At 36.6% G+C, this 13,520-nt stretch overlaps 1 protein-coding gene across 3 annotated transcripts in view; it reads right to left on the bottom strand.

Moving 5' to 3' along the window:
* Positions 1-391: 391 nt before the first annotated feature.
* The window catches only part of dok7b (docking protein 7b), a 48,398-nt gene continuing 35,269 nt past the window's right edge, over positions 392-13,520 (bottom strand). For 2 of the 3 annotated variants that reach the window (XM_007241206.4, XM_049481480.1), the window contains 8 exons: positions 12,124-12,989; positions 8,148-8,196; positions 7,963-8,036; positions 4,398-4,467; positions 4,250-4,318; positions 3,967-4,056; positions 2,386-2,547; positions 392-881 (listed from right to left, as the gene is read on the bottom strand). In XM_007241206.4, coding sequence (XP_007241268.3) covers positions 745-881; positions 2,386-2,547; positions 3,967-4,056; positions 4,250-4,318; positions 4,398-4,467; positions 7,963-8,036; positions 8,148-8,196; positions 12,124-12,989 — 1,517 coding nt within the window. In that variant the 3' untranslated portion in view covers positions 392-744. The remainder of the gene's footprint in view (positions 882-2,385; positions 2,548-3,966; positions 4,057-4,249; positions 4,319-4,397; positions 4,468-7,962; positions 8,037-8,147; positions 8,197-12,123; positions 12,990-13,520) is intronic. The other variant, XM_049481479.1, reaches the window with a different exon arrangement.

Genomic DNA, 13,520 nt, shown 5'->3' with positions numbered 1-13,520 from the left:
TGCACCAAAAGTGACATAAAATTATCCAAAAGCAGTGTGTAAGACTGGTGGAGGAGAACAGGCAAAAGACATGAAAACTGTGATTAAAAAACAGGTTTATTCCACCAAATACTGATATCTAAACCATTAAAACTTTACGAATATGAACCTGTTTCTTTGCATTATTTGAGATCTGAAAGCTCTGCATCTTGTGTTATTTCAGCCATTTCTCATTTTCTGCAAAAAATGCTCTAAATTACAATTTTATTTGGAATTTGTGAGAAATGTTGTCTGTAGTTTATAGAGTAAAACAATATTTATTTTACTCAATCATAAACCTATAAATAGCAAAATCAGAGAAACTGATTCAGAAACTGAAGTGGTCTCTTTGTTTTTCCCAGAGCTGTATATGTAGCTACTCTGACATGTTAAAAGTCATGGGACAGCTGTATGTAAACTGATTGGTTGTGAAGTGTTACCCCAGGCGATTGCCTGAAAACACCCATACCTGTGTAAGTTGTGAGGTGTCCTCTTGCTCATGACATGGTGACACCTGTTAGTGGGTGCCAGAGGTGATGGGACCTTCCATTTCATAGAAGACACAACCACCCACAGTGGACAGGTGGCGCAATGCGGGGTAATTATCATGACCGTTGACTTCTGGCTGCTATTGTCCAGCTGAAATCACATCCACATTCAATACAGGAGAAAAATAAAAATATATATATAGTATCCCATGTGCTGCTGAATGCAGTGAACGTGTGATCAGTTGAGTGTTCCTCGTCTTCTGTGCTCCAGCTCCAGGAGTCTCTCCTCTCTGATCTGAGCGTGCTGGGCACCAACTCTTTGTGCCATCTCAGTTGCAGCAATGTCAATGTGGGCATATTTAGTGAGGGATGCCCCTGTTCACAGAAACACAAATTACAGGTGTTAGTGCTTCTACTGATGCAGGAATATACATAGTAAGTAAAATGATCAACAGACAGAACCGAATTATTGATTAAATTAAACGCTGTAGTGTTCCTGAGTTAGCAGGGCAAAACATTCTAATAAATGGAATAAGTGTTCTGCTACAACCATCCCTGCAACATATATATTTATTCTAAAACCAAAGTCGTTTTACATTATTCCATACATGAGCAGAATTAACAAAACAAAACACTTAAAAACTGAATTTCATACAGCAAAAGATCACATTATTAACAAACAGCACCACCATGACTCAACACATGCCTGTACAAAACAAATTTACGAGAAATTCTGGTTAGCACTAACAGACCTAAGTCATTAAAAGTATGGGAGCATTTCATATTAAGGTCTTCAAAGAACAGCGTTAGTTGCAAAATATACACGGCTGATCTCACAGGGCACAGCAGCACATTACAGCCACGTTTACTAAGTTCTTAGTAAGTTAGAGTTAATTATGTTTTTCTCTTAATCAATGTTCCTAGAGCCTGCTAGAGTAGTTAAACAAGATGTTTCTCATTCTTAGTAATACATCTCACACTTAGTGAAAATGTTAGCATTAGAGTTTTTCCTTCCACCTTGAACGTGGCAGCTCAACCAGCAGTTCCAAATCAAGCCGTAGTTTTAGTTAAGCTTACGTTCATGACAAGTTCTATTTTTTCTCTCACTCAAATTTACTAAAGAAATGACACATGCCTTTTACTAATGGGGTCTAGTAAAATATTAAAATTATAAAGTTTTCTGCTCTATATTAAATATCACAGCAGTTCAGACATTGAGTATAGGTAAGTAAAACATTTGTAATAATAAATTGAATGCCTTTTCCAAGGTATGTGTTGAATCTGATGTTGTGTGGAAGTGTTTACATTAAATATACTGTTGTGTTTTTAAATAATGGTAATTAAATTAATATAACTGTTGGGGTAATTATTCAGGTAAACTCTAGTATTTTTAATAATGGAAGGTTGTGTGTTCCTTATACAATTACAACATTAGTTTATCTATGACATCTGTCACATCTGAACAATATCTGGTCAAATATATATATATATATATAGCTTATTTTTAGTAAAGAGTGTCTATATAGTCCACATAGCTCTTCTTAAGTGAAGTTTCAAAAGAAAAGGGAAAATTGGTTTCATTCCCAGTCGATCCTCACTATCTTTTAATTAATCCATTCAATCACTTATCTATAAAGCATCCCTCAAAATCCATTAACTCATCTTAGAAATATTAGAAAATAGTTTAGAAGGCAGGAAGTAACAGAGGCCACAAACAGAAGGAAGGACTTTTTCTGAAGATCAGTTACTCTTTTTTGGTCACAAGATTTGATTTCTCTTTTAAGCTCTTTTAAGAGTTCAGCCTTAGAAGAAAGACAAACAATCTTTATGGAGAGTAAAATAAATAGTTTAGAAAATTAGAATAGGAGAACACACTCACCTCTGACAATGTGTCCAGTGTCAGGGACGTCCTGCAGGTCCAGCTCCATGTAGTGCAGCTGTCGTTTGGATGTGGGGCTCACAGGGATGTTGACGTAATTGGCAGAATCTCCCTGCAGTCGGTCAGTAAAAGTGGATCCAGTATCCAGAGGAAAAGACCTCCCTGATACACAACACAATCCCATCATTACTATTCAACTATTTATTATAATGGCTTGTAATAAATAGATATACAGATATAGTTATTTGATTGGTCTGGCTATAAGCAAGCGTTCGAACGTACAGTATTTTACAATTCTCTCAAATGTAGTATTATAAAAATAAGAAATGATTATTACTTAAGATTCATGCAAAAAAAAAAAAAAACAGCACTAGCACTTCCTAAGTGAAACAGGATAAACAGAGGCTTATATTATACTCAGGCTTTTAATAAACACACAGATTAGGGCTGCCACAATTCATCAGAACTTATCGGAATATAGAAAACAACTTAATACATTTAACAATAATTTGTAACAAGTTTACAGTTTTTATTTTAATTCTATAAAAATTAAAAACACTCAATTTATTTCTAAAATAGAAGTTAAACAGTTTAACAGTTTTAATTTTATTTTATTTTATAAACATAAATAAATTTGCCTTTTCAGTTAATTTCCCAATAATTAGTTAGAAAGTTGGAGTGTTTATCATTTTCATGATTTTATATTTTTACTGGGAGCATCAATTAAACTTCTCAATTAATTTTTCAGTTATTAGTTTTATTTGCTTTGTTTATTTATTTTTTATACAGACCACTACAGTTTCTGAATCAGTTTCTCTGATTTTGCTATTTATAGGTATATATTTGAGTAAAATTGATAGTTTTTCTATAAACTACAGACAAAATTCCAAATAAAATATATTGGTCATTTAGAGCATTTATTTGCAGAAAATAAAGAAATAACATTACTAAAATTACAAAAAAGATGCAGAGCTTTCAGACCTCAAATAATGCAAAGAAAACAAGTTCATATTCATAACGTTTTAAAAGTTCAGAAATCAATATTTGGTGGAATAACTATTTTTTTAATCACAGTTTTTATGCATCTTGTTCTCCTCCACCAGTCTTACCCAATGCTTTTGGATAAATTTATGTCACTCCTGGTGCAAAAATTCAAGCAGTTCAGTTTGGTTTGATGGCTTGTGATCATCCATCTTCCTCTTGATTGTGTTTGAGAGGTTTTAAATTTGGTAAAATCAAAGAAACTCAATTTTTAAGTGATCTCACGATCAATTCATTTTTAATGATTAGTTCGTTTGTTCCCACGTTATCTTTTTTTTTTCATATTAAAAAATTGGTATATCTTTGAATGGTTTGCACAGTTACATTTTCATTTTGAGAACTTTGTTATTTATTAAAATAAATCACATTATTATTCTAAAACTAGACTAGTAGTACTTAAATACTATTAATATAAGTGACAGTGGCAGCCCTACATTAAATTAATACTAGATTAATCACTGAATCATACAGCAGCCCTGCACCAATCATGAGCAAATGAATGGAATTAATGAATGAAGACAATACTGCAGTAAATCTGACCATAAGACTGACGCTCTTCTCGAGCTCTGTGGTTTGTTCTGCTGGACGGCTCCATGCTCAGCGTCATGCACACATAACTGCCTTTAGGATCTGCCAGGCAGAACAGGACAGAGTCAGTCATTTACAGATCCTGTTAGCACGTTAGAGCGGTCTCAGTCTCTCCACGCTGCAGTTAATGATCTGTAAACGCTGATCTTTCTGGATTTTTCATTGTTTTTAAAATCAGTCAGTGACACACTCTTAACACACACACACAAAAATAAATCAACAAAGACCTCATTACCCGAGAATGAAGACTGTCTGAAAACACCCAGAGTGCTCATGGGAAATGGAGGCACTGCTGATGATCGTCCTGATGAGACACAGGTAAGGGACTGTCATTGTGTGCAGTGTAGAAATTATTACAGTAATTCTAATTAAATTCAACGCACCCTCAGTGTCCCACAATGCTTTGTGCTGTCCATAACTGCTCATTAGCTCATACCTGCTCCTCTCTTCCACCTGCAAAAGGTAAGAGATAATGATAATGATGATTATTTTTTATTCAGTCATTACATAATACAATAACTATCAACACCACACATATTGTCAACAAAATAGTGACTAAAAAGGCAAATTAAAGATTATTTTTATGCCTTTTATTTTTTGTCCTAAATAAAAAATTAAGCTACCCTTCAACATTCTTACAGGATATAGAAAAAATTAAAACAGAAAGAAAAGGAAAAAAAAACATGAATATTAACTCCAAAATTGCCCTAAATACCAATTTTTTTGAAAATCGAAACTGAAATACACATCCATAAATCCACGTTAGCATCCTTCCACAGTTTCCCTCCAACAACAGATATGCATCTCCCTTAAATCTCTTCGCTCGCTTTTTGCACAAGAAATTTTCAAATATCTCGCAAGTCATATTTGCACTTGTGTATTGAGAAAAACCTTTGCACACAGACAGGGAGTAAATTAAAGATAAAGCTTCATTTATAAACTGCATGATTAAAAATGAAAAATGTTAAACATTGCATATCATCACTAACAGAAAAACCTTGTATCTGTAAAATATAAACTAAAAAAGGAAGTAAAACAAACAAACAAAAAAAACTTCTTATCCATTTCAGACCCTGCATCGTTTGCAACTAACATTTTAAAAAAATGTCCTTTCCATTCTTGCACTTTGAGACCTGATTGAGGCCTGTTGTCCTACAGAACAGACATTTATAAGCCAATAAAACAGCAGCTTGGCCCTCAATAGGGAACCTACTGATACTCTCATACTCAAAAACTGTTAAGAGTTTTTACCATTTACTAAACAAATAATTATTTAAGAGATCCGTGCCAATTTATAAACACATCATTAGGTCTAATGCAACACTTATTTGATGGGATTAAAAGTTGTTTACCAAAACGGACTCCACCCTAAACTAATTAGTAGTAAAGTGCAGCACAATTTTTCAAATAAAATTAATGTAAAAATATATAACTTAATACAGTATTAAGCATTAGGTTTTAGAAATCTACAAGTCATAAGGCTTTATTTCATAGTTTATCACAGATTGTGAACTAGCTATGCCTTTCCTCTTACTGTTACAAATGAACAAATAGTGGACACTAAAGTTTTAGGTAGAAATCAACATTGTTAATTATGTCGACTAATGGTTGTAGCCCAAGTTTTAACCCTATATAAGCACTGGAATCCATACACAGTACCAGTCAAAACACACCTCCTCTCATTCAATGAGTTTTCTTTCTTTTTATGATTTTTTTACGCTATAAATTTAATACTACAGTCATCGAAGTAACAGATGCAGAATTATTTAGTAAATAAAATTGTCAAACAAACCACAATCTGTTTTATACTTTAGTGACTGCTAAGCATCACATTTATCTTTGAGGACAGATCTGCGCACTCTTGGTATTTTAATCTCACTCTTCATGAGGGAGAGTCACCGGGAATAGTTTTCTCAGTGTCTTGAAGGAGTTACTGGAGGTGCTGAATAATAGTTTCTACTTCAGCTACTCCCAAATCACCATCTCAGTTCATCAGGTTTAGATAAGGAGGTTGAGGAGGACTAACTCTTTTTGTTTGCTGCATAATTCCATATGTTCTGTAATTGTTTTTATGTCTAATATTAATCTTCAATGTAGAAAATAAACTAAATGACGAAATAAAGAAAAACACTGAGTGTGAAGATGTGTCCAAACTTTTGACTGGTACTGTATATAAGTCTAAATACAGTAGTCAGTTTATTAATATATTGGTTAGAATAACAAAGAATAACACAGGTTTGGTTTCTGAGCTTCCCTTTTCTCTGTTCTTGTTGATAGCTCCAGGATAATTAGTTTCACAGCTTTTCACTGATTGTGTCACATTGAAATGAGCAGATCTTTCCCACCCTCACTTAATCAGAGTCTCTAGGGAAGCAGCTGAGGTTACTATCACTCACTGTGTCCTTAAAACACGGACTCGTCTCTCTACAGTTTCCTAAAATTAGAGCTGTTCTGGTAAGAAGCACAGCAAACACTGGGTCAAAGCATTTCTCACAGCCATTATGAAGGCTATCATCTCACAAGTTTTAGAAGAAGCACAATAATTAAAGAGAACACAGTTCCTGTAATGATGAAGCTACACATAGTATTATGGTGCCAAAAGGCTCACGTTTATCTGCCACAGAGAGTCCTATTCTACTGGCAGTGTTTCTCCACAGTGACGAACAAGCTCTGCACAACGATTAATTGGTGCAAATTAAAAGAAGCTAGAGCATTACATATTCTTCTTAAGAATAAAGTTTTTTAATAAGCATATTTACAGAATTTTCTGAACATACCAGTTAACGTTCTGAGAATGTTCAATCTGTCATGTTTTCTGGATGAAATAACATAACATAAATAACATACATTTTTTATTTGTATATTTTTTAACATTTTATTTAAAAATCCCCCTTCCCATTTTCTCCTCAATTTACATAGCCAATTACCCAACCCACTCATTAGGACTCCCCCTATCACTAGTGATGCCCCAACACCAGGTGGGTGAAGACTAGCACATGCCTCCTCCGATACATGTGAAGTGAGCGACTAGGTTCTGATACATTAGCGGACATCACACTTTGGAGTGTTGTCGGGATAGAGCACCATCTACCCACCCAGGGAGAGCAAAGCCAATTGTGCTCTCCTAGGGCCCCGGTAGCTGGTGGCAAGGTACATAAACAGGATTCGAACCAGCGATATCCTGATCATAGTGACAGCACTTAGCCCTCTGGACCATTTAAAGACCCTCAAAGATGCTTTTAATTAACATTTTTATACATTCTCCTAGTTTTTGCAATGTTACTACTTTCCAAGCTAGACGAATACTAACATTATGAAAATGTTAGTATTCGTCTAGCTTGGAATGTTGTGAGAAACCTTATAATAGCACTGTGATGGAGCCATTATTACATCACACGCTTTCAGAACGTTCGTGAAACATTATTTCTGTATCGTTACAGGCAAACCTTCCTGGAACTTTCTAAAAATGTTGCTAAATGTTCTCCGTTAGCTGGGTTAGTATACATAGAATAAAGCAGTGCTAAAAAGTGTCTCTCTAGTTTTACATTTTAACTATTGTAATGTTCTAATAAAATGTTACATATAACATTTTAACAGTTCTGATTCTATTTCTAAAACCAAATCATAAAATACAAGTTTTAAAAAGACATTTTGTGACCTGTGATACCCTGGGTTTGTATCCTAATTTTAACCTTTTAAGTTAATTATCATGTGACCTTGATATCAGAATGAGGAAAAAAGTTTCTCAATTAATTTACCTGATTCAGTTTTGTTATGAGATTCTACACTCTGTTCTGAATATTGAATAAGTTTATGAATGTTTTATATTATTGCACAGAAACAAATAAAGACAATTTTTAAACTGTGTTGCTGTCTAAAAACCCATCTTAGAGTTTTAGGATTTACAGAAACAAAGAGAAATTAAGTATGAAGAAATTAAACATTTACCGGTGTGATGCCCATTCTCATTCCCTCAGCACCTGCAGTCGTGGCACTGTTACTCATCTCATCCTTCGGTTTGTCTAAAAACAAAAATACACGCTTTAATTCAGAGATTCACTGCTGATTATATTACGAAACAAAAAATAAACAGCAAGAAAAGTAGTCCTACTTGTGGACCAACAAGGCCTTACCTGGTAGAGCAGGTGTAGAGGATAATCCTGCAGGTGGAGAAGACATTACCTGTACAGAAAGAACATCACAGGACTTCAGCTGGATATAACAAAACTAAGATCATGATTTAGGCAGTTTTATTAAATTTTCACTAAACACACAATAAAATAACATCAGAAAAAACTCAAACTGCACTGCTTGTGTGCAGAAACAGAGGGAGCTCTTTACGCTAAAGACTGCTCACATGATGTAAGAATGCTGGAGGCAGAGTGAGGTAATGCTAGGTAGAGGTTGACCGTGAACCTCCCACCAAACAACTTCTGAGCCTGGTGAAGATGATTGCAGCTATGCTACGTGCTAAAAACCATTGAGGAGCTTAAGCTAATTAAAGATCCTTATTTATCGTGTTTCCCATCAATATCAAGATAATCTTCACACTTTTTGTCCATAATGCACACCACTACACATCAAGGTTTAAAAACTACAGAAAAGACTAATGCAGGATTATTTTTATCTATGTTGAACATACAACACTAGGTAGAACAAACTGTAACTTGCATTTTTGTATAACTCACGCAAAGTGAAAATGTTACATGTTTACTATGTTTCTAAGCAGATTTCATAAGTTGAAAAAGATCAGAATGTAAAAAAATACTCGTATATTTCCAGTTAATAAAGATTACATACAAAAAAGTTGTTTTTCTCATAAGCCACTTTCCCACATAAGAGCACACTTGTGAAATAACTATTTTCTCTAATAGTGTATTCTGTATATCTTTGGCACAACAGTAAAAACTAAACTGCAACTGATCCTGTATCCTGTAACACCAGTATCGGAACAAATACTGTGATACTTCCAAACTGTGTAATGATTTCTCTTTTAGTTATATATCTGATGATAAACACAACATATTCCACATACAGCTCTGGAAAAAAAAAAACAAGAGACCACCCAAAAATTGTAACTTTCTTTGATTTTATCAAATAAAAAAAAAATCGAATATAATCAAGAGGAAAACGGATGATCACAAGCCATCAAACCAAACTGAACTGCTTGATTTTTTGCAGCAGGAGTAAAGGCATAAAGTTATCCAAAAGCAGTGTGTAAGACGGGTGGAGGGGAAAACATGCCAAGATGCATGAAAACTGTGAATAAAAACCAGGGTTATTCCAGCAAATATTGATTTCTGAACTCTTAAAACTTTATGAATATGAACTTGTTTTCTTTGCATTATTTGAGGTCTGAAAGCTCTGCATCCTTTTTGTTATTTCAGCCATTTCTCATTTTCTGCAAATAAAAGCTCTAAATGACAATATTTTTATTTGGAATTTGGGAGAAATGTTGTCTTTAGTTTATAGAATAAAAACAATTTTCATTTTACTCAAACATAAACCTATAAATAGCAAAATCAGAGAAACTGATTCAGATACACGTATTACATTTGGTTATCTGTCCCTTAACAAGATGCACCTTGGCAGAATTCCTGCTGGATATTGGAGCACTCTTCTTGGCAGAACTGGTAGGTGATCAAGTTCAATTGAACGTGTTGGTTTTCTGGCACTGAGCTGAGGTTTAAATACGGTGCACAGATTTCCAATAGGGCTGAGGTCAGCCCATTCCAAAAAGCTTAATGTTGGCCTGCTTAATCAATTCCACAGCTTCTTTTAATGTGTGTTCTGGATCACTGTTATGTTGGAACACCTAACAGTATCCAAGTTTCGACCATCTATAACTGATGGTTTGAGGTTACGCTAATGAGCTCTGAGGTAGTCCTCTTCATTTATTACTCTATATATTTATATATAGAGTAAAAAAGAAAAAAATATCCAGCTGTAGTACATTTTTATCAACAACTACAAGTTAAGGGGGCTTGGTTTCGGCAAGTTAAAGACTTCTGGGAACTTTCATCACTCACCTCTTATTATTAATTTAGGTGAGTACACTAATCAAGCATAACATAATGACCACCTTCTTGTTTATTACAACAATTATTCAATGTTTCAGCTCCATATAGCAGCACTTTGTAGCTCTATAATTACAGAATGTAGTTTTGTATCTGTTTCTATGCATACATAATATTATTATCCTCCTTTTCACCCTATTGTTTAATGGTCAGGAACCCACAGGTAAAACTCACACAGAGCATGTGTTATTTTGGTGGTAGGTCATTCTCAGCTCTGCAATGACTGAGTGATTAAACACTGTTTAAAACTCCAGCAGCACTGCAGCATCTAATCCACTTATAGTCACTGTCCTCCAATCTAGTACACACTCCTACCTACAGCTGCTCCACCTTGTAGATAAAGTAAAGTCAGAGACAGAAGCTCTGAATGTGCTACTGCACAGTTTGTTTATAGCAACAGATGTAAGCTATAAACTACAATTCAGAAAACCTTACAAATGACTGTGTAGTTAATTGTGATTAATTACATTTTTAATTACATTACCTGTTCAAATCTGACTCTAAGGAAGGGTTTCTTCAAACTTACAGAAAGTAATCGATTGTGTTACAATTGTATGAGTGGATAAAAAAAAGGAAAATTTTCAATGTTAAAGTGGATGCTCGAGGGGAGCTGGAGTTTTTTCCACTTTGCTGCAACTTTTGTTGGTGAGTTTTGCTGCCTGAAGGTCCTAACATTATTGATTCCTGCGGCTGTAGCATCAGTGCTGTCTTTTACTTGTAAACAGCATTTCACACTCGATGTTCTTCGATCATAAAGACACACACAGCATGGCAAAAGCTGGAAATAACTTTCATAAAAGTTCCTATATAGTCCTATAGTTTTATGGATATTCGATATTACTTTTTCATCCAAAACAACCAACTGAGCCCCACAGGAAATTCAGACAACCACTGAAGAGCAGCCTAACATCAATATCAACCACAAGACAGACCAGCTGCTTAAAAAAAACAGACAATAAAGCAAGTTAAAGCTTGAAGGATCCTGAGAGGCACTGCTAATCTCTGATGCACTAATATCTCTCTCCTCATGCTAATCTCTCCGCTCTGATCTCAGTCTGTATGTGTGACAAGCAGTGTAATAATGATTGGACGAGCTAAAATTTTGGCCGTTCGTTTGAACGGATTGGAGCAGCTGAATCCTTTTCGATGGTAATTACCACACACGCAGATTACTGCGGCGCCGGCAGGCAGAGACGAGATGACAAACGCATTTAAATTCACCCAGCAAGCCCAGCTCCCTCCTGATACTCGACAGCAATGCCGGCGCAGGTCCGGAACAGACGACGGACTGATCTGAGCCGAGACAAAGCCGGAGCGCAGGGTTTTAAGATAAAGAAAATGCTGTAAAGCCTGATGCTGCACGGAGAAAAGGCTTTAAGACTTTATATGTATCTCTTTTTTTACTCTCTCTCTAGGTTACTCTCTCTCTCATACTCTCTTATACTCATAACAGAGAGATAATGACTAAGAGTAACTATGTTATTTAGTCAATCTCTTCTTACTCTCATTTTCTCTGTCTGTTACCCTTTCTCTGTTCTCTGTTGCTAGGTTGTTGCTATGATATAACTGATGGGTAAAAAAAGTGTTGCTATAGTATATCTGTTGGTAGCTAAGGGTTGCTAAGTGGTCGTCAAGGTGTTACTATGCATTTGCTATGCTAGCAGGTAGGTTGCTTAAGTTTTGCTAAGCAATTCCTAAGCCGTTCCAAAAGCTATGCTATTGCTGAGGTGTTGCTAGGCTGTGGCTAATATGTTGCTATGGTATAACTATTGGTTGTTAAGGTGTTGCTAGGTGGTTGCAATGGAAGTCAATGTAAAATGATTTCAGAGCAATTCTAGTGGTCAATTGATCATGAAAACAGCAAAAAGCAAAAGTAAACTTGTGATCAACTTTTTTGATAATAGTTTAAATTATATATAATAAATAAATGTTAGAAATGCTAATTACCCAGAAAAAATATCTGTAACAAAACCTGACACACAAAATCAGAACCATACTATAAAAAAATGTATCACAAAGTGTTAAACGCTACCTTCAATCCTCCGCATATGGGACAGATGATATGCCGTGGCGTGCTGGAGCCTCCAGGAGGTGCTATTCGTTCACTACTCCCAGTTAATCTCACTGGTGCTCCCAGTTTGGAAGCAGCTTCTGAAAGAGATCCTGATGACCCCCACAGCCGGGGCTCGGGCCTCTGTTCTGGGCTAGCTGGCGTTCCAGTGTCCTGGGGAGAGGGCTGGAGCTGGATGATCCTGCGGGGGGAATCGTAGCGCTGCAGGACATGCCCCGGCACTTGGTACCCCTGATTCTCCTGCTTATGAGACGTCCCGTTACTCGGACATATGCACACGGGCCTGTGCTCTGGTAGCAGAGAGGTGGTGCTTGTTGGAGCCGTGGAAAAGGGCTGAATGTTCTGGAACTGTGGGGGCAGGGGTCTGTGGCCTGGGTGGAGGCTGGGGTTGGGGTTTGAAGACAGACTGAAGTGGGATCCAAACTCCTCAGTCTCCCCCTGCCCTGTGTCTAAGCTGCCCGTGTAGGACGAGAAGCTTCCGGAATATGATGAGTGGCTGGCCGTAGCGATGCCGCTGTCGGTCGAACTCTGCCGCCCTGCGTCCTGAAGCCCCCTGGGTGGTGGCGGTTTGGACGGAGGGCGGAAAACCCCCATCGTTGCTCTGTACAGACGCTCCTCGCTGGATGTGCTGACTGACGCCCCCAGAGGCTTGGGAGTTCTGGCTCCTGACAGCGATGGTGAGGATTCTACAGGGGTGGCGTGTCTAAAAGGGTCAGGCCAAGCTGCCAGACGACTTATTGGGTCTGACCGGCTGCTGGTCTCAGAGGAGGAGCTGGACACGCTGCAGTCGTCTCCTGCCAGGGAGGTGCTGTAGCTGGAGTGTGAAGCTGACCAATTAGAAGAGAGAAAGAGAAAGACAGTATAGGTCATAATGTGTCTGTGAGTGCACTGGGAAAAGCCATAAAAACCCTTGGGAATACATTTTATTTATTTATTTATTTTATTTCAAATTTCTCCCCATTTTCTCCCAGCTAATTACGCAACCCACTTATTAGGACGTTACTCCTACCACCTCAGTGCACATGCTTCTTTCACCTTCAGTGTGGATCTGTGTTTCTCAGCCTGTCCAGAAATGCATGTGTAAATTGTTGTCTTTAATGGAGGCTTAAACCATGAATAACACTTCCTGCCTGTAGGGGAGCCCAGGAGCAAGATATACGAATCCCAGTCATGCAGCTTGCCATTAGATAAATGTACATTATTGTAACATAAAAAAAAAGGAAAAATTAATGATTCTAAAATAACTTAACAACTTGGACTGTTGAACTTCAACTAAATACTACCGTATTTTTCGCACTATAAGGCACTATTAGTGAATGGCTATTTTTCTGGTGTATTTTCATACATAAGGTGCACCG

This window comes from Astyanax mexicanus, chromosome 7 (genome assembly GCF_023375975.1).
Source record: "Astyanax mexicanus isolate ESR-SI-001 chromosome 7, AstMex3_surface, whole genome shotgun sequence".
Taxonomy (NCBI): Eukaryota; Metazoa; Chordata; class Actinopteri; order Characiformes; family Acestrorhamphidae; genus Astyanax; species Astyanax mexicanus.
This window is presented reverse-complemented; position numbering and strand designations above follow the sequence as displayed.